The sequence below is a fragment of the Rhinoraja longicauda genome, chromosome 3, assembly GCF_053455715.1.
Source record: "Rhinoraja longicauda isolate Sanriku21f chromosome 3, sRhiLon1.1, whole genome shotgun sequence".
NCBI lineage: Eukaryota > Metazoa > Chordata > Chondrichthyes > Rajiformes > Arhynchobatidae > Rhinoraja > Rhinoraja longicauda.
The window spans coordinates 39,652,669-39,678,594 of NC_135955.1; the positions used below are offsets into that span (position 1 = coordinate 39,652,669).

At 41.2% G+C, this 25,926-nt stretch overlaps 1 protein-coding gene across 1 annotated transcript in view; it reads right to left on the minus strand.

Moving 5' to 3' along the window:
- kcmf1 (potassium channel modulatory factor 1) overlaps window positions 1-25,926 on the minus strand; it is a 99,448-nt gene that overhangs the window by 34,817 nt on the left and 38,705 nt on the right. Inside the window, exons 2-3 of the mRNA XM_078396926.1 lie at window positions 15,020-15,187; window positions 200-339 (exon numbers count right to left, since the gene is read on the minus strand). Of these exons, the coding sequence (XP_078253052.1) occupies window positions 200-339; window positions 15,020-15,187 (308 nt within the window). The remainder of the gene's footprint in view (window positions 1-199; window positions 340-15,019; window positions 15,188-25,926) is intronic.

The following is a 25,926-nucleotide window of genomic DNA, read 5'->3' on the forward strand; positions in this document are numbered from 1 at the left end:
AGTAAAGCCAAATAGTCATTAATGTCCTTTATGCAAGGCACGATCACCCCTACCCAGTCTGTTCTATGTGTAACTCCAGTCCTACAATTAGTGGTTGACTTAATTTAATAAGGACAACTGGAGATGAACCATAAAGTAGCCTTGTCAGTCTCATCCACAACATAAAACATTTGTTTTCAAAGTCCTAGATGCCTCTTACCACTTCTGTTGATGTTTCTGCATGCTCTGAAGTAACATGTTCCTGGAGAGTTGTTTCAGTGAACCCCATTTTCCCACAGTAAGGACAAGTAAAAGACTGTGGCTGTTCAACTGACAAGGCTTCCCCACCGTAATACAAATCTGCAAAACAATAACGTACAGATCAATACATACAATTGCCTATTTTGTGCAAATTCCAAAGGATTATTTTTCGCCCTAAAATAACCCGAACCTGGATCTACACAAAAGTATTAAACAAAGTTGAAAACTCAACTGAGAATACATAATGCAACAGGTTAATTTTCACATATTTTAATATTATTAATCTTGCAGCAATTTCTGAAAATATTCTCAATTTTTAAGCACAAAAATAAAAATACATCCAATATTTCAAGCCTTTTAACTCGAGTAAAAAAGAAGAGGGTGGGAATTGATAGACGTAAAATTATGAAAGATTGTTGAAAGAAATAGATCACTTCCAAAGGCTGAGGAAGAGTAGAATAAGATAGTGAGGCCTTGCAATGCACTGCCGGAGTAAATAACCGAAGCCCAGTTTCAATGTTCAAGAATAAATTAAATAAGTGGTTGATGGAAAAGTGTATATGAGAATATGGTATCCTGATGTATACTTATTGTTAGGACAGATTGGTGGGCAAACTTAATCCTCATCTAATGCATTGTCTACACTACAAAGGGAAATGAGTGTGAAAATGGGCATTGTACAAGTAGTTGGCACATAAGGTAATAAATTTGCGCTGATTAAAAAAAAAAAATCAGTAAAGCAACCTATTAAAGCCTTTTAAAAAAAGACAAAGTGCTGGAGTAACTCAGCTGGTCAGGCGGCATCCCTGGAGAGGTGACTTTTTGGGTTGGGTCCCTTCTTCAGACTGATTATGGGAGGGGGAAGGGGATGAGAAAATTGGAAGAAAGGAAGGGCAGGACAATGCGTGGCAGGGGTTGAAAGGCAGATGGTTGGACAAAGGCAAGGAAAGTAAACAAAAAAGTAAGAGACAAAGGGATTTAGGAGTTGTGAATTGTGAAGTTAGAAGGAATGTGGGTGGAGTGGGGGGGGGGGATGCAGAAAGAAAAGGGGTGTATGGGGAGAGAGGGGAGGGTGAGGGGTTTCTTAGAGATTACCTAAAATTGGAGAATTCAATGCTCACATCTTTGAATTGTAAGCTACCCAAGCAGAATATGAGGTGCTGTTCCTTCAGGAACTGGAAGAAAGGTCATTATGGGAATGGAAGGGGATGTTTTTGTTAAATTGTAATGTATCTTTCATAGTAATATGGATTTAACCTCAAATCAAGAGACTCATGCACTAAATAGTCCAGCTGTACAATTTTTCATCTGTTAGAAGTTTATGAATGTTTATCTCTAAATACTATCTAAAAAGGTTTCTGCCTGCTAAACAATTTTTCATGGGTGCACCAGAATGACTGGTAGTGAGCAGGTTTTAATCACAGTATCAATGGTGACACCAATGTCTGATCCAGCACTGAATGCAGTAATGGGAAGGTACAGCAAATGAGCTTCAAATTTCAATATACAAACACCAAATTAATTGAACTTCCCAGACCAAGAGAGAAAGGTGCAAGAGAGCTGGTGGGAAGCCAAGCAGGCGTTAAAAGCACAGTGAGGGTTGATTAAATGAAAACTGTGCCACTGTTAAATTATTTTAATTTAAGACTTTATAGTTTCTAAACCTAACAATCTAAAAAGGAGCACTGCAAATATTCCTTATGTGTTAACTTTAGAAAACATCTACACAATATACTCACCTCTTACAGTTTTTTATGACATTACAATATTTGGCTGTTTGCCCTTACAAAATGATTGAGACAGTCAAGAATATTCAGCAACAGAGGCCGTTTAAATTCAGACATCAATATCTTATTGTTCAAGAATCAAAGCAGTGTATAAATTCTCTACAGCATGATGCCCAATAATATTTTGGAATTAAGCTGGGAAATGGAAAATGAGGCAACCATCAATGGTGAATCAACCTTCCATGATATGGCAGAGTAGACTGGCCAACCTCTCACTTTTCGAACTTTGGTCAGCTGGCAGTGATAGCTGCAAGGAAGAGTCAAACTGCCTTAACACTGAGCTTCAGATATTTCTACAGGTTGCCATCCTAACATGTAGAATGGTCCTAGATGCACATGCAGTGGTTGCTTAATTCATGTTCTGTCCGGATGCAAATGTGTAATTCTAAACCCCAGAAGCACCTCATATACATTTGTTTCTTATTAAGCTGTGCACAAGCCTTTTGATGAACTATGTTTCTATTGAGAAAGATGTTGTACACCATGCCATTTACACGCACCTGTCAAGCCTTATCAACATGTCTTGCTTTGCCAAAGATTTGATGGAAATTGCTTAATACGTTCGATAAACACAGCACTTGAGGTCCAAATTGCTGTTGGGAGACTCTTCTGCTGTATTGCAAGAAATTACTCGTTGGTTTTGGTTGAAAAGTGATATAATTCCACCATTCTAAATAACAATGGTGGTTAAAAGTTTCCTTCTCATTCACCGTTAATTTGGCCCAATTCACTTTTAGGTACATTTGCGTTCCTCATTTCTTACAAAAAGGATTCAGAATTAATTGTTTAAAAAAAAAAAAAGCACTGTAAAACAGTTAGCTTTCATTCAACATTGGCACGGGGCCATATCTATGAATCATGAAAGCATCCACACCACTTGTAGCAAATGCAATGCACATAAAATTAACATGGAGTATCTGCCAAGAACAAGTTGTTTGGAGAGGGCTTGGTTACTTATTTGGCACACTGCTGAAACATCTACAGATTAGGATAGGATTTGAGATCCTGCCTTTCCACTTTCAGATAATGTAGTGAAGAGCACACCAATCTTAAATGACATAATGAGATTCAAGCCTGAGCCCAGCAAGAAGGTGGAAGAATCTTGCAATTAGCTGTCAGGAAAGAAACAATTTCTAAAAAGGAATTAGCTATCGTTTTAAGATCAGGGGAGATATTTTTCTCACTTTACAGTGGTAAAAATTAAATGAATTCAGCCAACGTTGAATTAACTTTGTTCATTTATCATCCACAACAAAACAGGTAAACAATTTATTCCCGATCTCCTTTGTCAATTTGGTCTGCCAATAAAGATTGGATAGGCAATTGCAAGACCATGTACACAAAGATGATTAATCCTTTCAAACCACAATGGGTAACTGTTGTAATACTCCCAATTACACTACTGCACAATTACATACCGACAATGAAATATAATTTCCACACAGAAAATAATGCTCAGATTAACCACAGGAGATGTGATATAATAATGGTCCTAAAGATCGTAACACACCTTCATCTGCAAGATTCGACTTAAAAACTATCCCATAACCACGGGGTTATGCCCGTGAGAACCACGGGGTTATGCCCCAAAAAAAAGGGTGCTTACTGCATGTAGTAAACATCCTACGAGAGATTAACGCTGTTAGCTTCTGTGACAATTCATAAATTGTACAGAATGCAGAAACAACAAATTAGAACAACCATTGAAGTCTCAGTCCAGCAATCTCAAACATTTAATATGGGAAGCAGAAAAATTCATGTAAATGCAGCGTTTAACTGAATTTAGTGTTATGGCATGCTATACGAGCAGAATAAAAAGAAAATATTGTGCATTTGGCCATGTTCAATACTGCTGCAAACTGCTCAAGAAGAACAAATGTTTCTTGCTCAGCATCAACGTGAAATTTCAAGCAGAGAAAAATTAGAAACCATCTACTACATGTCATTTGTCATGTAACCAAACAAAAATCAGCAGTCAGAGGAGGGAAGTGGAGAAAAGGAATGAGATTCTGCAAGGTGCATGATCTTTATTAATAATGTTAATTTCTGGGATGCACTCAAAAATAAAATGGGACATGTACAGCCCCATCAATATGAAAAGCTTTCTTAATTTTCCACCAGTTCTATTATGAATGGTTCACCAATGCAATAACATCGTTCCAAAATTGCAGCACCAGAATTGCATACAGAGTTCCAGATACGGCCTAACCAATATTTTTTGAACATGTGTTCAAACCTTCTCTAATCTTCGTTCTTAGTCTGCTGCCAGTTTTCATTGGTAGGTTAGTGGTGGAGGGTTAGCAACTTCAAATTCCTGACCATTAACATCTCAGATGACCTCTCCAGGGTCCAACAAATAGATGCAATTACAAAGAAAGTGCTCCAGCACCTTTACTTTCCTATATTTTAAGAGGTCTTTGAATAAATTTTACAAATATACTATATAAAGTATCATGACTGGTTGCATCGTGGAATGATATAGCCATTGCAATGCACAGGAAAGCAAGAAGCCTTTACCATCAATGACCATCACCACCTGAGCCAAGCACTCTCCTCACCGTTACCATCCGGCAGGAGGTACAGAAGTCAGAAATCCCACACCACCAGGTTCAGAAACAGCTATTGTCCTATAACTGAGACACATGCAACTGCAGATGCTTGTTTACAAAAAAAACAGTGCTGGAGTAACTGAGCAGGTTATGCAGCATCTCTGGAGAACTTTGCGGGTTAGGACCCTTCTTCAGACTCAGGAACAAATTCTTCCCGTTATCAGGCTTCTGAACAGTCTAAGCGATACTGTCCGACTCACCTCTACCACATTGTGGACATTGAACTTTGTCTATGGAAATATTGTGCTCCAATGCTGAGAACTATATTCTACACTCTGTACCTTCCCCTTTACCCCATCTATTGTACTTGAGTTTGATGTGATTATCTTTATGTACAGTATTATATGATCTAATTCGACAGCATGCAAAACAAAGCTTTTCACTGTACCTCGGTAGAGGTGACAATAAACCCAAAACTAAAATGCCTAGCATTGGATGATTCCTTTGATTAATTTTTATTTCAACCTCTTGCCCTGACCTATACTTAAAAAAATGTTGAGGTTATCCTTACTCTTGTCTGCCAGTAATGTTTTTAAGTATCTGCCCCCCCCACCCCCCCCCCCCCCCAAAGGGCGGCACAGTGGCGCAGCGGTAGAGTTGCTGCCTTACTGCACCAGAGATCAGGTTTGATCCTGTCCACAGGTGCTGTCTGTACGGAGTTTGTATGTTCTCCCTGTGTTCGTGTGTGTTTTCTCCAGGCGCTCGGGTTTCCCCCCACACTCTAAAGACGTATAGGTGTGTAAGCTAATTAGCTCGATAAAATTGTAAATTGTCCCTAGTATGTGGGATAGTGTTAATGTACGGGGTGATAGCTAGTCGACGCGGACTTGGTGGGCCAAAGGGCCTATTTCCGTGCTGTATCTCTAAACTAAACACTTCCTAAACTTGTGGCAGGCCTGCCCCATGCTCTCCACTGCTTCCATGCTCCCTTTGTTTTCTTTATCCAATCCTCAATATCTCTTGGCAACTAAGGCTCCTTAAGTTTGTTATCCTTACCTTTCATGATTATCATAAAGTTGCCACCGAACTCCCACTCTAGAAAGACTCTCACATGCACGATGCAGACTTAAGGGCCTGTCCCAGTTACGTGATTTTTAAGGCGACTGCCAAAGTCGTAGCAGATCGCCAAAATTTTCTTTTACCCTACGACAATGACCACATCAATGCCGAGTCAGATCGATACAAGTTACTTTTTTTGTGAAACTATCACCTGGCTAAGAGATTACACCGTCTTCGGAAACATCGCAAAATTCCCACGCTTACCTGACCGTCAAACTGTCGCCTCCAATCTACCTGTCAAATGTCCTGACGGTAAATAAATTGGTTAAACAAAACTATCTTCTGGTATCTTCAAATGCCTTTTCTTAATTTAATATTATGTGCTTCTAAATGCATCTGCGACAACCTAGCAAACCTGGGGACAGCATGCGACAGCGCCCGCAATAAGCTACGATACCTGGCGACAAGCCAGCTGTTGCAGAGAAATTTCTAGCAGGTAAATTTTTCCGTGACGCGCCGAGATCCGCTACGATTCATTGAAGATTCCTCACGATCATGCCCGCGACACCCTGGCGAACGTTCGGCGACAGTCTAGTCGCCTTAAAATCGCCTAACTGGGACAGGCCCTTTAACTACAAATATATACAATGTTGACTCCTACTGCTGTTCAACATCTTTGTTTCTGGTCTATTCTTATCCTTTTCCACAACTCCCTTGAAACATAGTTATCTTAAAAATGTTCTCCAATTGCACTCTAATTACATGTCCACCAAGATCATATCCAAGAACAGCCCGTTCTCTAGGCACACACTGTACCAGCTCAGAAAGCTCTCCTGGATGCACTTCAAAAGTTCTACCTCCTTCTGAACTTTTCACATTTAGGCAAAAAGTAAACCGCTGGAGGAACTCAGTGGGTTAAGCAGCATCCGTGGAGGGAAATGGACACAATCGATGTTTCAGGTCAAGGCCCTTCCTCTGGACTTGAGAGGGTGTCTGAACTCAAAACATTAACTATGTCCATTTTGCCCCCTGATGCTGCCTGACCTGCTGTTCCTCAACGGTTTTATTTTTGCTCCAGATTCCATCATCTGCTACCTTTTGAATCTTACACTTTAAGTAATCCTCGCTAATATTGGGGAAATGAATCCAATTTTTTACATTTTAAAAGTATGCTTTGGCCATAATGTACAAGTAAATACAATTGGTATATGTCCTTCTCTATTTTCACTGAACAATCAGTTCCTTGCATTTTCTTACATTGCATTAATGCCACTCATGCCTCCATTGTGTGGCAACATGGCGAGGCCCATCGTTTGCATCACCAGAGAAGTAAAAACCTCAGCATGAAATGAGAATTGGTGTTTGCATAATCAGCCTCGACCTACACCTTGACACAAAGGTGGCCATCAGAATGTGTGTTACGTTGGATACATTCCATCCCCTATGCCTCCCCATTTTTTCTGAAGATCTGTACATCACAACCTGAATGACATGACCCACTGTGGATCTCCAGATGAAACAGAAGATAGCTCACAAGACTGCTACTGTGCTGAAGCAATATATTGGCCATACCTGCACCAGAAAATAGCTCCTTGCACCACATCAACAGGCGCTTGCCCACCATGAATAGGGAGCAAAGCATCTGCATTCCCAATTTCTGTTTCAGTTTGGCAAATTAACTCCAGCGAATTATTTCCACATGTAGACATGTGACCCAGGATTCGTACACTTGGAACAGTAAAAAAAATCAAGGACTTTTCAAGGACTTTCAAGGTCAAAAAAATTAATTTTCAAGGACTAAAATCCAGCAAACATTAAAGTTTTTTTTGAGTTTTTCTCCATAGGTAAGAAAATACTGTATTCAAAACTGTTAAATTGGTGTATCTATGGTTAATTAGTAAAAACTACAATGATTTTGTAGTTTTTTTTCCTTTATGCAGCGTTCCCCTCAACTCTCCCCGACTCTTTAACTTGTCCCGGAGCCGTGGAACCGCGACGGTGGCGATTGGAGACAGAAGCTGCCGGCGAAGGTTCACCGGAGAGCAGATCGCCACCGACCCAGAGCCGGGACAAGGCAGCACCCCCTCGCAAACAACAAACCCAAGGAAACTTCCCTCCTCACTGCCACCGCCGCCGTTCAGCCCGGGAATGCGGGGCTTCTGAACAACAACTACAATACATGTTTATTCTTATTTTGCTGCGCTAGAGGGAGATGGGGCAGGGGAAGAGAGTGGAGGAGCGGCGCAGATCTGGCTGGCACTGGGAGAGAGAGGGGGGGGGAGAGAGAAGAGGGGGGGAGAGAGGGGGGGGGAGAGAGGGGGGGAGAGAGGGGGGGAGAGAGGGGGGGAGAGAGGGGGGGAGAGAGGGGGGGAGAGAGGGGTGAAGGGGATGGGTGAAGGGGATGGGTGAAGGGGATGGGTGAAGGGGATGGGTGAAGGGGATGGGTGAAGGGGATGGGTGAAGGGGATGGGTGAAGGGGAGGGTGGAGGGGAGGGGAGGAGGGGGTGCTGCACCAATGCAGGAGAGGTTTGGACTCAACGGGTCCACTTGGTCTAATCACTACTAAGAATGACCATACAGACCCCTGGTCTGTACATCCCAGCCATGGAAAACATCGATTGTCACATTTATCGTCAAGCCCCACACTAATTTTCATGTTTTAATGAGATCATACTTCATGCTTCTGAACTTGAGCGTCTGCTTAATATCTCCTCACATGACCAAACCACCATCTCAGGAATCAATCTTACTCACCTTTTGCCTGCCCTTACGCTGTTGATTTGGATTCCACTAACACAATTTAGCACCAGATTTAATTAAATCTGTGACCTGAACATGAACAAATGTGCTGAACTCTGCAAGTGAGGCATCCATTTTAAGCATCAAGATAGCAGTTTATCAAGTGCATCACCAAGCAGACAGGTGAATATGAATGGAGATCAGGGAGAGCTTTCCACTGACTAGAATCATAATTAACATAAGCATTGATGGCCAAGTCTGCTGCAAGCCACAACCAATGCCATGTCAGACGCAGTATACCTAAAAAAAGAATCCTTTAAGACATCACTTGCTTCATCAATTGACTTTCTTTTGAGCTGATGGGCATTCAATTCACAATTTCTCAATTTAAATGTTAACAATCCTATTGTTCCCCAGGAGAGGCCATGTGAACAACTATATCTCATGCATTATTTTGAAGACTGACATCAAGAATGCATAGCTAATATTCCACACTTTTCCCCATTTCTGTCATGACATTGGTGGCCAAATATTTCAGCCAGAGGCCAGGGCAATTTTGCAGTAGACAATCAACCTACATGTGTATGAGATGTGGGAGAAGACCAGAGCATCTCAAAGACACTCACACAATCACACAGAATATGCAAATTCCACACACACAGTACCAAGGGTCAGGTTTGAACCCGGGTCACTGAAGTCATGAGACAGCAACTCTTATTAGCTGTGGCACTGAACTCATTACTAACATGTTCCCGGAATGATCACATATTTATAGAGGGTCCACTGAATAATACGTCCTATATCAAAAACAATTGAAACTTATCTTGTAAACTCATCATGAATTCAAGATAAATGCATCTACAAGTGTTTCCACCAAGAACGCTCATGAAACAATTGACAGCCACAGCACTCAAGTTATAATCACCCATTATGACCATTTTATTGGCAATATACCCATTCCAACATAAATGTATTTTTATGAACATATCAAAATTTTGGAGTAAATTGCTCATCCTTTCAGTGAAAGCAGTAGATACTCAGAAATCTGATTTCAGTTTTCATGTTTGTATGTATCCAAAGTCAGGTTAAAATTATATTTTTTAGACTACAAAGAAGAGCAGTAAGGCAAATTTCTTGGACTGATGGTGCCTTTTCTATAGTATGCCTCTTCTGATTAAAAGAATGTTTATAATGGTCAGTGGAAGTGGCGGCGCCTAACGGCTGCGGCTCGCTAGCAGTCTGTTCGTCTTTTTTCCTTTTTTTTTGTTGTGTGTCGGTGTTAGGATGTTTTTTTGTTTTTTTTTGGTTGTGTATGTGTGGGGGGTGGTGGTGTGGGTGGTGGTGTGGGTGGGGGGGGGTGGGGGAAACCTTTCTCTTTTAGGTCTCTTCCTCACGGCGCGGGGTGCGGCTCGGCCGCGGGGCCTTCCATCGCCCGGTGCGGCTCGGCCGCTGGACTTAACATCGCCCGGCGCGGCTCGGCCGCTGGACTTAACAGTGCCCGGTGCGGCTTGGCCGCGGGGCCTTCCATCGCCCGGTGCGGCTCAGCCGCGGGGCCTAACATCGCTGGTGCGGCCTGGCCGCTGGACTTAACAGTGCCCGGTGCGGCTTGGCCGCGGGGCCTTCCATCGCCCGGTGCGGCTCGGCCGCGGGGCCTAACATCGCTGGTGCAGCTCGGCCGCTGGACTTAACAGTGCCCGGTGCTGCTCTGCCGCGGGGCCTAACATCGCTGGTGCGGCTCGGCCGCTGGACTTAACAGTGCCCGGGCCGCGGGGCCCAACATCGCCCGGCGCGGCTCGGCCGCGGGACTTTTCATCGCTGGTGCGGCTCGGCCGCTGGACTTAACATCGCCCGGTGCTGCTTGGCCGCGGAGCCTTCCATCGCCCGGTGCGGCTCGGCCGCGGGGCCTTCCATCGCCCGGTGCGGCTCGGCCGCGGGACTTAGCTGCGCACGGCTCGGTCGCGGGGCCTTCCATCGCCCGGTTCGGCCGCGAGACGTCTCAGCGCCCGGTGCGACTCGGCCGCGGGGACTTCCATCCCCTTGCGGGGACTGTGCGGGTCGGTCGGGGACGAGCTGTCTGTCCGTGGGCGTGGGGAAGAGAGTGGAAGTTTTGTTGCCTCCATCACAGTGAGGGGGTGTTTGGAGTCACTGTGATGGACGTTTGTGTTGGGGTCATGTGTCTTGTGTTCTTTTTTGTGGGTGACTGCTATGTAGTTTCGTTCGGTACCTTGGTACCGAATGACAAATAAAGCTCTGTTGAACTGTTGATGTGGCACTGGATTAGATCATGAAACAATCATGAAATAGCATGCATCAAAAAGGGGCAACGGATGAGGCACAATTACCCTTTATGTTAAAAAAAAGTGGAAAGGGTGGGGAAACAAAATCTAATTTTGCTGATGATTGATTGCATCCAGTAATCCCAGTTAGATAACACATGGACATGAACAGGAATAAACTGGGTATGGGATCACCCAAGTTCTTTGAGAAAGTGATAGGTTGCCATCTAGAGTGTTTTAAGTCCCTAGGTGACCCGCTAGGTCACTCCATATATCACTGAAAGTCTAAAGCATGACATGGGACTGGATTCAAATGAAGCCAAATCAAAGAGCAGGTAATACATTTTATTATCTTGGGGGGGGGGGGGGGGGGGGGGAGATATCATGATGGGGGGGACATGGGGAGATAAATAAGTTGGGAGAAATGAAATGGATGACAGAAATAGGAAGAGAAAGAACAAAAGGGAATAATTTGGGAAGGGGGTGAAGGGAAACTCGTGAAGAAACGGGGATACATTAGAGGAGTGTAGCTAAGATTTGGAAGGAAAGGGTAAAATATTTGGGAAGGGTAAAACTGGGTAATTGGAAGTGGAGAAAAGAAAAGAGATTAGGAACTGAAATAAGAGCGAAAGGTGTTTACAAATTTGACAGGAGTGGTTTGGGAGCCAAGAAAACATTTGCCTGGCCAAAGATACTTAACAATATATTACAATTAATTATATAGTGGGAAATTCTTTTCAAAACAATTTTTAAACATCCAATCCTTGTATTTGTAACAGACTTCATTAGAAACTTTAAAAAAATCACTTAAATTTTGTATACTTTTTTAATTTGCAGGAATGCGAGTTAATAATTGACAATGGTGGATTTAAAGATAATTCAGATCTGATAAACCTTCCATGAAATAACAGGGAAAGCTAAATGATGTGTATACTGACATTCAAAAGACCTTCAAGTGTTTCTAATTGATGATGCCATAACCGAAGCCCCTGGCAACATGGATTCGTAATGCATTAGGATCTGTTAGCAGAAGCAAACAGTTGTTTATCAAACTGGAGGGATGGGTGTTCTTTTTAATACATATTTTGATCCATATTTTGAATAAGACTTTGGCAGATCAATTAATTTCAATACTTTAAAATAATACAAAAGTGTGTTAGCACCAGATGTCAGGAAGATACAGGCAGATAAGTGGCATTTAAGTTTTAATGCAAAAAAATAGGGAGACAAAAATGAAGAGATGCTGTTGCAACTTTAAGAAGACAATGGAACTCTGGCTTTACAGAGACATGGAATACAGAAGCAAGGGAGTTTATGGAAAACGTTTACTGATTTGGATTCTACTGTAGCACTATCCAATTTGGGACTCAACAGTTACCAAAATACTGAAAAGGATAAAGAAGAGATTTACCAGAATTACATAAGTAATGAGTGTTTTGAGATGAGAACAGCTGGGGGTGTAAGTTGATGGGGGTTCAAAATTATAAATTGACACAGAAACTAGCTAGATGCATATATTGAGATAACTGGCAAAAATATTGTTCGGGGAATTAGGCGAGGGTGGGGAGAAAGAGCACAAAGGGTTTTTGTGATGGGTATGAGAAATTATTTCGAAGTCACTTTTTATAACAAGCAGAATGCAATGCCCTGAAACAAATGGAATTGTCACCAATAGCAATTTTTAAATGGGAATTATATGTATAGGTAAAAGGGAAACATTTTCAATGGGAAAAGAGAGCAATGGAAAAGGAGCTTTTAAAAGAGTCAGTGGTATATGTTGCTAGAGGTGGTGATGGAAGTCAATATGATATTGGTGTTTAAAAGGCTTTTAAATAGGCACATGAATGTCAGGGAAAAGAGTGATGTGGATCACATGCAAACACAGGAGATTAATGAATTTAGCTTGATATCATGTTCAGAATAGATATAGTGAGCTTAAGGGCCTATTCCTGGGGTGCACTTTCTACGTTTGAGATGCATTCATATATTGCCCTCACATGTGGCATTTTCAACTTTTCTTCTTTGTATAGGAGTAGCTCATAAACAGTCCTTTTACCAATTTAAAATATATTACTGGGAGTATCAGTTTGATTCCAATCCATGGAAGAGAACTAAGTAAATCAATATGCTTTACAATCCAAATAACTCGAGGTTTCAAAAACAAAAGTCTGAGCTTCTTGGCAAGCTTTGGGTTTACTGGTGAACTCTTAATCTTAAATTTGAAAAGATAAAAATAATGTGTACATATATAAACTGAGGCCTAAAAATGAAAAATGAAATTTGAAGCACAATTTTAGTTAATCCTACTTTTCTTTACCCAATTAGTATGTCAATCTTCTGTAGAGAAGGTCACTATAAATAGAATTTCTGTTTTTCAACAATACCCACAGAAAATGGTTTACCTTACTATTATGTTTGGATCCATCGTTTATATGCTGCATTAAAATTATATTCATTCTATGAAAACTAACCGTCCAGAATTTCAATATTTCAAAACACAATCAAGTAATCACAATGTTCAATGGAAAATTTTCAGAGAAAAGATGCGCACACTAAACCGGCAACTTTTAAAGAAGATGATTAAAAACTTGGTAATTTACTTGAATAGCCCTAAAGAGATTAAGATTAGCTGGCATCTTATTTATATTCAATACCCATTCTCTCGACACTGTGGTAAATACTAGCTATCTATTGGATGTACAGCAGCAACTCAAAACTTGCTTCAAATAGAATGATACTCTCTCCAACCTCAATCATAGAGATGGTCAAGTGGTGTGACATTATTAAAAGATAAAACCTTGAAGTTGGCCACCAAATATTTGATTTAATCAAGTCTGCACCCATTGAAACGAAGATCTCAGAAAGTTTGATTTGTTTAGTTTAATTAACTGCCACTACTATTCTGAATATTTACATTTTAAGCTGCCATAACGTTCCTCTTTTGAAAGTTGATAGAGCTTTAACTTTTAAGAACATAAACATAAATTTGAAAACCGCTCTGTTAATTATTCAAAAAAATTGTCTCATGCTCCATGTGACATCCAACAGTAGGTGGCACTGCAAAGGTATTGAATGAAAATATCAGGATTTCACTCTTGCAATTCCTTTATAAACTGAGGATCGATTGTTGCTTCCCTGGAACAATTAAATACACCAGAAAACACTGCCAATCGAAATCGGTCTTCAGCTAATTTAAAAATCGAATTGCTGGAGAATCTCCTTTAGAGCAGTCAAATAATTATTGCAATAAAAATTGAATTAAAGAAAAATCAGACACTAAGACTGAACCTGAACTCTAATGGAACTTTGCTGCAGATAAAAAAGAAGCAATACATAACAGAGTAACTATAGAAGTATAGTTTGAAGTGCAATTGAGTGTAAAACACAGCAGAGCATATTTATTGGCTTGGGTGGAAGAAACACCAAAGCAAACCATGTCCCCAAGCCCCAACCTTGGGAAATCTACAGCAACAATATTTATTTGCAAAGTAATCCTCTCTTCATCCGCAATGCTGCGAGAAACTGATGTCAAGCATGCCCAAGGCTTACATAGAATGGCAACCATGAACTCTGCCGCCTCAATCCAAACACTCCACCATGAAAGCATGAGCAACAGCCATAAAAAGAAAACTTTCATGGAAGACAAATTTAACAGGAAAAAAAATGCTAGTAAGGACTTGTGTTGCATAAGCATTATGAACTCCAAAAATCCAAAATGCTAACTCTACAGTTTACTGCATTCATTAACCATCCTGTAATGAACAGTTCTTAACCTCCATCACCCCCTACTAGCCCTAAGTCCAAGAAGAAAAACCCAATAACTGTCATGCAAGAATCACTCAAAATACAGATGCCCCTCTGGCCACTACCGAACAAAAATCACAAACGCCAATTCCTATCAAGGTTTCACACATGGCGCATTCAGTAGCACTTTCATTGGAGCTAACTGATGCCTATCCTACTCTCCTTACTTGACCCTCTGTCACTCCTCCTCTAATTGTTTAATCCAATTAAATTGTCTCCCACTAATTTACTGTTTTGAATATTAATTTCATTATGCATCAAATAAAACTGATAAAATAAATTTAAAATTGTCACATTTAAAATGCTGCAATAATATTTGAGCCTGAAATTCTTAGAGGCAAGATACGTTTGTGAGGTACATAAGATGTTAAACCCTAACTATCTAGCTATCAAAAGAATGTTTTATTAATCCCAAACATTTTATTAATTACAATGGAATTTGAACATAACCAAACATCCAATATTCTCCCAATACTAAATTATTTTTTTTCCATTTAGTCTTAAGGAATGATTATTTTATTCATACAAAAAAAATGCCAACAATGCCATTCTCAAAGATACCTACCAAAATCTACTCTTGTTAATATGCACTGCATTGGATGATCAGTTGTGTGCCTTGTAGTAGTAGCCCCACTTTCATAACAAGATGCACACAGGTCGTAGTCGTAACAAATTAAGCACTTATATCTGCGGCCTCGAAAATTTCCTTTTAAACATGCATCACAGCTGACACCTGGAAAACAAGAGGAACCAGAGAAAATGTCAATTTTCCATTTATATTTTTTGTCAGTTTTCTAAAGAGGTCTTATAATTAGCTTGAACAGAAAATAGACAGTAAAATATTTAGATATTAAGTATTGCATTCACTTTTCTCATTTATAATCCCAAAATCCTGGTTATTCTCCAGTGGAACTTTTTAAACAGAGAAAACCAAATATGGCTTAAAAAAATTATATATGTGTATTTTTACAATACTGGCACACACACGGTATGAACGCACGATATGAACGCACGATATGAACAATATATGAACAATATATGAACACATAGGGGGTCAAATTTCAAATTCCTTCAAAAAAGATGACAAGCACTTTATTGGGTTCATGATTAACATAGTAGCAACAAAAAACATAAGAAAAGATAGCATATTGATGGCAAGTTTCTGAAAATGGCATCAGAATACACAAATACATTTTGTGTAACGGTTGTCGCGTGGTATCCACCAGTGACCTGGTTGGCACAGTAAGTGCACATATTTCTTATTCCTTTCTGTTTATGAATACCACATGGAACAATAAAATTGCAAACACCATTTCCACTTCATTCACCTGATCATGTAGTAGAATACTGCATCCATCTGAGTGGACACCGCAAAGCGCGTTACGTAAGAAAAACCATACGTTACAATACATAGTATAAGAAAATAACTGCAGATGCTGGTACAAATCGAAGGTATTTATTCACAAAATGCTAGAGTAACTCAGCAGGTCAGGCAGCATCTCAGGAGAGAAGGAATGGGTGACGTTTCATGTCGAGACCCTTCTTCAGACGTTACAATACATTGTATCTTTGGCTTCATTTGTAAGTAAAGGCAAATTTCATTGGCACAACTTTGGTCCTCAAGTTGATAAACAGCAATAAAAGTTTCCAAAGGTGATGGAAAGACTGGAGGAAAGACTAGGTGCTGAGCGCTGTCTTATACCTGCATTAAGGAGACAATTAAACACACCTCAGCAATTACATACGCCTGTAAAGCCATGTGTCCCAAACATTATGGTGCCCTGAAATGGAAGGACTATGTATAAACATGGATATGTGATGTTTCACAGAGTGCTGGAGTAACTCAGTGGGTCAGGCAGCATCTCTGGAGGACATGGATAGGTGACGTTTTGCGGGGTGCTGGAGTAGCTCGGTAGCTCGGGCAGCATCTCTAGAGCGTGGGTAGGTGATGTTTCACAGAGTGCTGGAGTGGCTCGGCGGGTTGAGCAGCATCTCTGGAGAGCAAGGATGGGTGGCATTTCACAGAGTGCTGGAGTGGCTCGGCGGGCCGGGCAGCGTCTCTGGAGAGCATGGATAGGTGATGTTTCACGGAGTGCTGGAGTGGCTCGGTCTTCTTCAGTCTGAAGAAAAGTCTGAAATAAATTACTACATCGTATTTGATACATACATATAATAAAAATACCTTGTTCTTCAGACTGTTGTTGTGACCTACTTGAAGGCATTTCATGTTCTGCAGGTGAAAGTTTATATTCACACAGTATTCACACAGACACTGTAACAGCTTTGTAGCTGACATGGGTCTGATGTTTTTTGTCTCTGTCACAGTCATTGTGGAGCTTCCAGAAGTTGACAAGAAGGAATGAAGTTAGCGACTTGGTCCTTATGAAAGGTAAACAAGAGACAATATGTTGCCAAACTGAAGATTGGCTCAGTTTCTTAGTTTTGATGACCAATTTATGCCCCCCAATTTTTTTTAATTGACTTTAAAAAGTCAGAAAATATATCATAAACGGTCGTTGTGTTTTTGACACCACGGTGTTTTTGATATATTAAATTTGAATATAAGAAAAAATTATTTACTCACCCCAAAATTACTACTACCACAGGATACCTTGTTGGGGTTTGTGAAAAGCAGTAGAGGTTTGGAGTCCAAGTGGTTTAACTTACGGAGGTACCGACCCTGATAACGGTCGTTGTGACAATGGACATGAAGCACAACGACCACTACCAGAGCTTTGCTAGCGGAATACCAGACGTCACTGCATTTGTCACCTGGTATTGATGAAGATAATTCCCAAGATCATTATCAAAACATATATGTATGAGGGGCCAGAAGAAGTTTATTTATGAATTAAATATTCATGACTAAATGTGGCAGAGTTTTTATGTCACATTTTTGGTGTCCAAAATGGTGGTAAAATGATGAAAAGTTGTCTGTCATGAAAAAAGTTTTTGACTTTCGGTCTTGAAGTTATCTGATTTTTATCTGTTATTTATAAGGTTTCACATGGTGGGTAAATTTTTGTGAAGAACAGTGTATTGGTGTAAAAACCTGAATAATAATCTTGTTCTTCAAAATCTCTCCAGTATTGTAAAAATATACACATATTGCGATACAATTGTTCATAGATTCATGTAAAGTATAATCATAGCTGTTTATCTGATTATTAATAAGCACATTAGCAGAAAACTAGCTTTAGGGGCCAAAATATTTGTTATGTTGAAACAGTAAGCAACACTGCCTTACAGATTCAAGATCCTGGATTCAATCCAGACCTTGGGTGCTGTCTGCAAAATGTTTGCATATTCACCCTGTGTCCATGTAGGGTTTTTTTTCTGGGTACATGGGTTTCTTACATTCCAAAGATGTGCTGGTTGGAAAATTAATTGGGTACAATAAATTGCTACTAGTGGAGCTGTTTGGGGGAAAAAACGAAGCTGCGTGAGAGAACAAGTTACTGAGGCCATTCAGTTCCAGCAGACAAAACGCAGAATGGCTCCTATTGGCTGCTACAAGACAGTCAAATTGTTCCAATACTGCACGAGTTTATGTTATTACAGTGTTCATAAAAAAGTAAATAGCATAGCTGTTACTGCCTTAGGTATTAATACAGATATTGTCTTGGCTGTAGGGATGAATAGCAAGTACTATGTCTGAGCTTCTTGCACATAATTTGTTCAATTTACATAGAATTTTTTTAAGTAAATTTTATTTAAACATATTGAAACAATGTGACAGCATGAAGCTTTTACGAATAAAAAATAAATTGTTGTACATAATTACATTGAACTGAGCAATCATTCCCAGTGATAATTTGGATTTACTCGTGCAGGTTGGCAGGCCTATACAGAGACCACTATTTCTTAAACCACTTTAAAAAAATGCTTTTCAAAAAATGCTTTTCAAAAAATGCTGTAGATTATTTTGTTTACACTCTACTTAGAGTTCAGAATGGTCACACAGAAGACTAAAGTACCTTTGATACATGAACATGGCACTGAAAGCTAATGACTGTAAATGCAGAGAGATAAAGCAATTTGTATGATAGTCAGGGTATCACACAAATAACTCGATCAGTAAAACTTCTTAAACAAAACATGCAGTTCTGTAAGACACAGTGGGTAATTCAGCATCTTAAAAGACTTCTTCAAAGATCACTTCTTTGCAATGATTTACCCGAAAACAAGTATAATTGAAAATTCGGCAAAGAAATTTAACTTAAAACATTTACTTCAATAAATTCAAGAAAGTAATTTAGACCAAAGAACTTCATGTTTGGGTAATTTTTATTAAACCTTAAAACTGCAGAAGAAAATTGAGCTGCAAAAGGTATCGAAATAATTGGGATTGTCAACGTGGCTGCTTCTTTAAGTACTCAGAATACCATGCTGCAAATGAAGAGTTACACAGGCTTGTGAATCAACATATATTTTGAACGGAAAATATTTCTCATGAAAAAAATGAAGGAATCCATTTAGAAGGGCCCAATTATGAGAATGACCCGGGGATGATTGGGTTAACATATAATGAGCGTTTGACAGCACTGGGCCTGCATTTGCTGGAGTTTAGAAGGATGAGGGCGGACCTCATTAAAGCTTACCAGTGAAAAGCCTGGATAGAGTGGAGGTGTAGAAAGGAACTGCAGATGATGGTTTACATCGAAGATAGACATAAAATGCTGGAGTAACTCAGCGGGACAAGCAGCATCTCTAGATAGAAGGAATGGGTGACGTTTCGAGTCAAGACCCTTCTTCAGACTGAGAATCAGGGGAGAGACACTGAGATAAGTAAGGGTAAGGAATGAAAATGAGACATTAGTCCCCACTAGACTGGCTGAGAAGCTGCTGAAACTGGGGCTTAACACTCCCCTGTGTGCCTGGGTCCTGGACTTTCTCACCGCCATGCCCCAAGTGGTCAAGATGGGGAGACATACTTCTAACCCCCTCACCCTGAACACATTTATTCACAAAATGCTGGAGTAACTCAGCAGGTCAGGCAGCATCTCTGGAGAGAAGGAATGGGTGACGTTTCGGGTCGAGACCCTTCTTCAGTCTTATTTTGTGAATAAATACCTTCGATTTGTACCAGCATCTGCAGTTATTTTCTTATATTATATCACCCTGAACACAGGACCCCCCCCCCAGGGTTGCGTCCTTAGCCCCCTACTGTACTCCCTGTACACACATGACTGTGTGGCCAGGTTCAGCTCCAATTCCATCATCAAGTTTGCTGACGACACTGTGGTGGTGGGCCTGATCTCCAATAACGATGAGAAGGCCTACCGGGAGGAGGTGGCTGATCTGGCACTCTGGTGTCAGGACAGCAGCCTCCTCTTGAATGTCACAAAAACTAAGGAGCTGATTGTAGACTTTAGAAAGGCTCAACATCCGAGGACGTACACGCCACTGGAGTTAAATGGGATTACTGTGGAGAGGGTGAGCAGCTTTAAATACCTGGGTGTCCACATCACAGAGGATTTGACATGGACAACACACATTGCCGTACTGGGGGTAAGGCAAGGCAGCGCCTTTACCACCTCAGACAGTTGAGGAAATTTAGAGTCTCTCTGAGGATCCTTCAGAGCTTCTACTCTGGGGCTGTAGAAAGCATCTTGTCTGGGAACATCACAATCTGGTTTGGGAACAGCTCTGCCCAGGACAGGAAGGCTCTGCGGAGAGTAGTGCGTTCGGCTAAACGCACTATGGGAACTACACTCGCCCCCCTGCAGGACCTATACATCAGGAGGTGCAGATCCAGAGCCAGCAACATTATGGGGGACCCCTACCACCCCAGCAACGGACTGTTCCATCTGCTACAGTCAGGCAAACGCCTCCGCTGTCACGCTGTGAAAACAGAGAGGATGAGACGGAGTTTCTTCCCACAGGCCATCAGGACTATTAACTCTCATATCACCAGGGACTAATTTAATTTACTGTATTAATTTTTTTTTTGTGTTAATTTTTTTTTTTCTATTCTGTTTTGTAGTTTAGCACAATCCGCAGGCGTTGCCACTTTCATTTCACTGCACATCTTGTATATATGTATGTGACAAATAAACTTGACTTGACTAAAAGAGATGTAGATCAAGGTAAATGTAGAATAGATCATTGTTAGCTAGGAGAAGGTTACAACAAAGCAAACAGAGATAAAATGTAATCAGCGGGACAGTCAGACTGGTCAAAAAACAGGGAAGGGGGACGAATGGAGAGGGTTACTTGAAGTTAGAGAAGTCAATATTCATACCGCTGGGGTGCAAGCTGCCCAATCAAAATATCGTACCCATTTTCACACCTTACCCCTCCTTATCTCTGTGTGTCTCTCTCTCCCCTGATTCTCAGTCAGAAGGGTCTCGACCCAAAACATCACCCATTCCATCTATCCAGATATGCTGCCTGTCCCACTGAGTTACTCTAGCATTTTGTGTCTATCTTCTGGATAGAGTGGATGTGGAGAGGATATTTCCACGAGTGGGAGAGTCTAGGACCAGAGGGCAAAGCCTTGGAATAAAAGGATGTACCTTTATCATGGAGATGAGGAGGAATTTAATTGGTCAGAGGGAGGTGAATAAGTGGAATTCATTGCCACAGACGGCAATGAATTCATTGGGCATTTTTAAGGCAGAGATTGACAGGTTCTTGATACCAAGGATGTCAAGGGTTATGGGGAGAATGCAGGAGAATTATGTTGAACAGGAAAAATAGATCAGCCATGATTGATTGGCAGAGTAGACTCGATGGGCCAAATGGCCTAATTTTGTTCCAAAGACCATATGAAAAAAGGTTGCCTGGTTTTCAACACAGCACTGGAGATTCCTGTTGCTTTCTGTTTAATGAGGAAAGGTAAAGAATGTGCATGTGTTTAACAACAGGAATCATGATTTTTATTTTTTTAATCATTATTTGTGTAATAAAATGTTATGTTGGGAAAAATTATTCACATAAAATAATAAAGACTTTAAAAAATTTACAATAGTGATAAAACTGCACTGCACAATTATCCTACAATTCAGACCCATTATATTTCCCATATACAGAAAAAATCTCACATTCAAACTTTTCCAAAAATTGGGCCATCTTATGCCTGGCCCATAAGGGCAGATATATTTAAATTCTCTCAACACTGAGCTCAAACAGTCACGGTAAAAGATTTTCTAGACGACATGGCCACTAGGTTGCATGTATAAACTACAAATTAGATAGAACACAGAACATCCATCCATCCCTCTCCCACTCAAGTCGTAACAGCTTCAGTCGTCTTGTTGAGTCTCATTGTCTGTAGCTTGTTTCACATAACACTCAGCTTACAATGGCCTGTTTCCTTTATCATCGTTACTTTTTTATATATCTTTCATTCATTTGTTCTATATCTTTCTACATCATCGCCTTTCCCTCTCATTTCCCTTTACCCTGACTCTCAGTCTGAAGGGTCTCAAGTTAGGAAAAGGGGACGTACAACGAGATCTGGGTGTCCTAGTGCATCAGTCACTGAAAGGAAGCATGCAGGTACAGCAGGCAGTGAAGAAAGCCAATGGGATGTTGGCCTTCGTAACAAGCGGAGTTGAGTATAGGAGCAAAGAGGTCCTTCTGCAGTTGTACATGGCCTTGGTGAGACCGCACCTGGAGTACTGTGTGCAGTTTTGGTCTCCAAATTCGAGGAAGGATATTCTTGCTATTGAGGGCGTGCAGCTTCGGTTTACTAGGTTAATTTCCGGAATGGCGAGACTGTCGTATGTTGAAAGACTGGAACGACTAGGCTGGTATACACTGGAATTTAGAAGGATGAGAGGGGATCTTATTGAAACATATAAGATTATTAAGGGGTTGGACACGTTAGAGGCAGAAAACATGTTCCCAATGTTGGGGGAGTCCAGAACCAGGGGCCATAGTTTAAGAATAAGGGGTAGGCCATTTAGAACGGAGATGAGGAAAAACCTTTTCAGTCAGAGAGTTGTAAATCTGTGGAATTCTCTGCCTCAGAAGGCAGTGGAGGCCAATTCTCCGAGTGCTTTCAAGAGAGAGCTAGATAGAGCTCTTAAGAATAGCGGAGTCAGGGGGTATGGGGAGAAGGCAGGAACGCGGTACTGATTGGGAATGATCAGCTATGATCACATTGAATGGTGGTGCTCGCTCGAAGGGCCGAATGGCCTCCTCCTGCACCTATTGTCTATTGTCTAACCCGAAACGTCACCTATACCTTTTCTCCAGAGATGCTGTCTGACCCGCTGAGTTACTCCAGCTTTTTCTGTCTATCTACGGTTTAAATCAGCATCGGCAGTTCCTTCCTACACAGAACAGTTCAACATAGGAACAGGCCCTTTGGCCCCTTCTAAACATGATGTCAAACTCTTACCTGCCTGCACAGAATTCATACCTCCATTTCCTGTATTATTTAGGATCTGAGAAGGACCTTTTCTCCAAGGGATTAGCAATTTCTTGTAATGCACTGCCGGAGTGAAAACAGTGTCCCTAACAGCATTTACGAAGTCTAGATGTGCACATGAATTGCCTGGACCAAGTGCCAGAATATGGGATTAATACAGATGGGTGCCCACTGGTCTGCAAGGACATGGATTTCATGTTTCCATGCTGTTTTACACTGACTCCAAAACTTCTATTTTTCAGATACCCATGGCTCAACTGTCTTCATCTTCCAGATATCATTCTTAATAGCATTAAATGCTATTATTTCTTTCCACATGAACATTATTTAGTTGTTTTTTTAAGTACAGGGTGCACCTTAAACAGGAAGTACAGTGCAATTTACTGGATTGTTCCACATCCTAAATGGAATAAAAGAAAATGTCTTTCAGGAAAAGGTTGACAAGGTTTGATTAAGTTTTCAAAAATCACTTGAGAAAAGAGATTCAGATTAATCTTGCAATGATCATACAAGCTCATCTATAATAATTGTGGATTACCACCAACATCCTACTAAGAATAAATTAGTCCTAAAATTAATGATAACATTAACATTGATGTACACTCTAAGTACACTTACAGAATCCAGAATGTCTTCCAACATACAAACACGTGTTAATAAGAGACGAGTCAATAGTCAATAGTCGTTTATTTGTCACATACACATAAATGTGTAGTGAAATGAAACATTACCCGCAGTTGAACAATAAGACCAATAAGATTAATCAATAAAAATGCAATAACACAAACAATCACAACTAACACCAAACAAAAAGAAACATCCATCACAGTGAGTCTCCTCCAGTCCCTCCTCACTGTGATGGAAGGCCAGAATGTATTTTTCTCTTCCCTGCTGTCTTGTCCCGCGGTCAGGCTGTTGGAGTTGCCACGTCGGGGCGGTCGGGGCTCCCGATATTGAAGCCCCCGCTGGGCGGTGAAAAATCCCGCGGCCTATCGGACAGTGAAAGGTCCGTGGCGGGCCGACCCAAGCCCCGCGATTCGGGGCGGGCGAACACGCTGCCTCTGCCGCTGCCGGAGCTCCCGATGTCGGCCCCCATCCAGGGGCCTGCGGGCTTCCGACGTCCACGCGGCCCGCGCCGGAGCCTCCGGAGACGAGTCGCAGCCGCTCCCGCAGCATCCGCAGGCAGCCAGCGCCGCAGGTGGTGAGTCTGGGCCGTGGGCTCTGCGAACCAGAGCCCCAGGTGGTCCCAGGTGCATGGCCGGTGGTAGGCCGCAACGGGAACGGAGACACGACACAGAACAAGGGTCGCGTCTCCGTTCGGGAGAGAGAATGTTACAGTTCCCGTTCCCTCCCACCCCCCCCCCCAAAACATAACATACAACACTACATCATATTAAAACTACAATTCAGACAAAAACAACAAAAAACACAAAAGACAGACGGACTGCAGGCAAGCCGCAGCGGCGACGGCAGCGCTGGCTTCGCATCATAAAAGAAATGATATCCAATGAGGGGGTGCTTACTCACCTAGCCATCACATGTAGTGACATTACCAGAGTCCCCCACCATAAATATCCTGAAGTCAACCATTGACCAGAAATTCAACTGAACCAAATCTATATATACTACAGCTACAAAAGTAGCAAATGGCTCACCTCATGCCACCCTAAAACATTTTTATATGGGAGTCTGATGGAATATTTTCCTTATGTCTGGATAAAAGCTGTTCCAACAAAACTGAAATGGCCTGACACCAACGAAAAAAAGTTATCTGTTTGATTGGCACGCCTTCAATCATTCACGCCTCTAACCATTCAGAATGGGTGTGTAAACCATTGAACATAGAGCCCAGAGGGCAGCAATGAGCCAGAATGAACAGAGGACTTTCTTGAATTCATGTTGATCCTCACATGAAGCATATTCTAAAGTGGAGAACAGACATCAGACTGGAGTGGATTAAGAAGTAAAATGACATGATTCAGAGCTCGAGATTACAATTCAGTTAACCAATGCTCAATGTAGAGTGAAGATCATAATGAAACGAAGTAGGCATGATTACAGCACTTTTTCAATTAGACAGCGGGGATATGTTAAACTGAGAAGGTACTGAATCTCTCAGGATGGAAAATGTATTTCATGGTGGCATTATACAAGTAACAAAAATGGACAATATTCCTTTGAATGTATAAACTAATGAGATGGAAGACAAAAATAATGGTTCTGAGGAAGGGGGGGAGGGGAGTGGGTAAGAATAATGATGCAGCAAATGCAAAGGCAAAAGGTGAGAGCCTTCAAATATGGATGGTTAAATCATCAATAGAGGAAAAGTAGTTAGAAAAGGAGTTAGATTGACAGACTGTGGTATAAGAACTGGTGCAACATAGGGAATGGACGAATCTCGACAAGCAGAATGAAATTATTTGTTTCATTTTTTGGGATGTCGGCATGAGTGCCAAGATCAGCATCTATTAACAACCATTATAGCATACACAGACATGGTCCTATGCACTTTTACCCATGGCCTTCTTAGATGTAGAGTTCACAGGTTTGGAAGTTGCTGTTAGTCTAGCCTGGGCAAGTGGAGAATATTCCATCAATATCCTCTGTAGTCACAGTTTACAGTGGATAATGCTTGATGGCCTATGCCCAAGCTGAGATAAAAAATATTGATGAAAGAAATGGATGGCCATGTGAAGGTGAGGAGGTGATGAAATTGGAAGGAAACCTCTTGAAAGTTTTTCCACTTCTGGCCGAGAATGGGAAATAACACCGATAAAGTCATCAATTAGGACACGGACAGTAAAATCAGTGTGGAGAATACTAATATGCAAATGCAGTTTGAGATTAAGTAGGTATGGTGTTGGGGCTCTTGAAGAACATTAAGGTGGATACATCCCCAGGGCCTGATGGGATCTATCCCTAATTATCAAGAGGGGCAAGAGAGGACATTGCTGGAGCCTTGTGGGGTGGAGATGAGAAGATGTGAATAGTGGTGAGATCGCATTGGAGGTGGCAAAAATGTTGGAGTATTATGTGTTGTATGCGACGGCTGATGGGGTGAAAGGGTCACCAGTCATATCTTCCCATCTCCA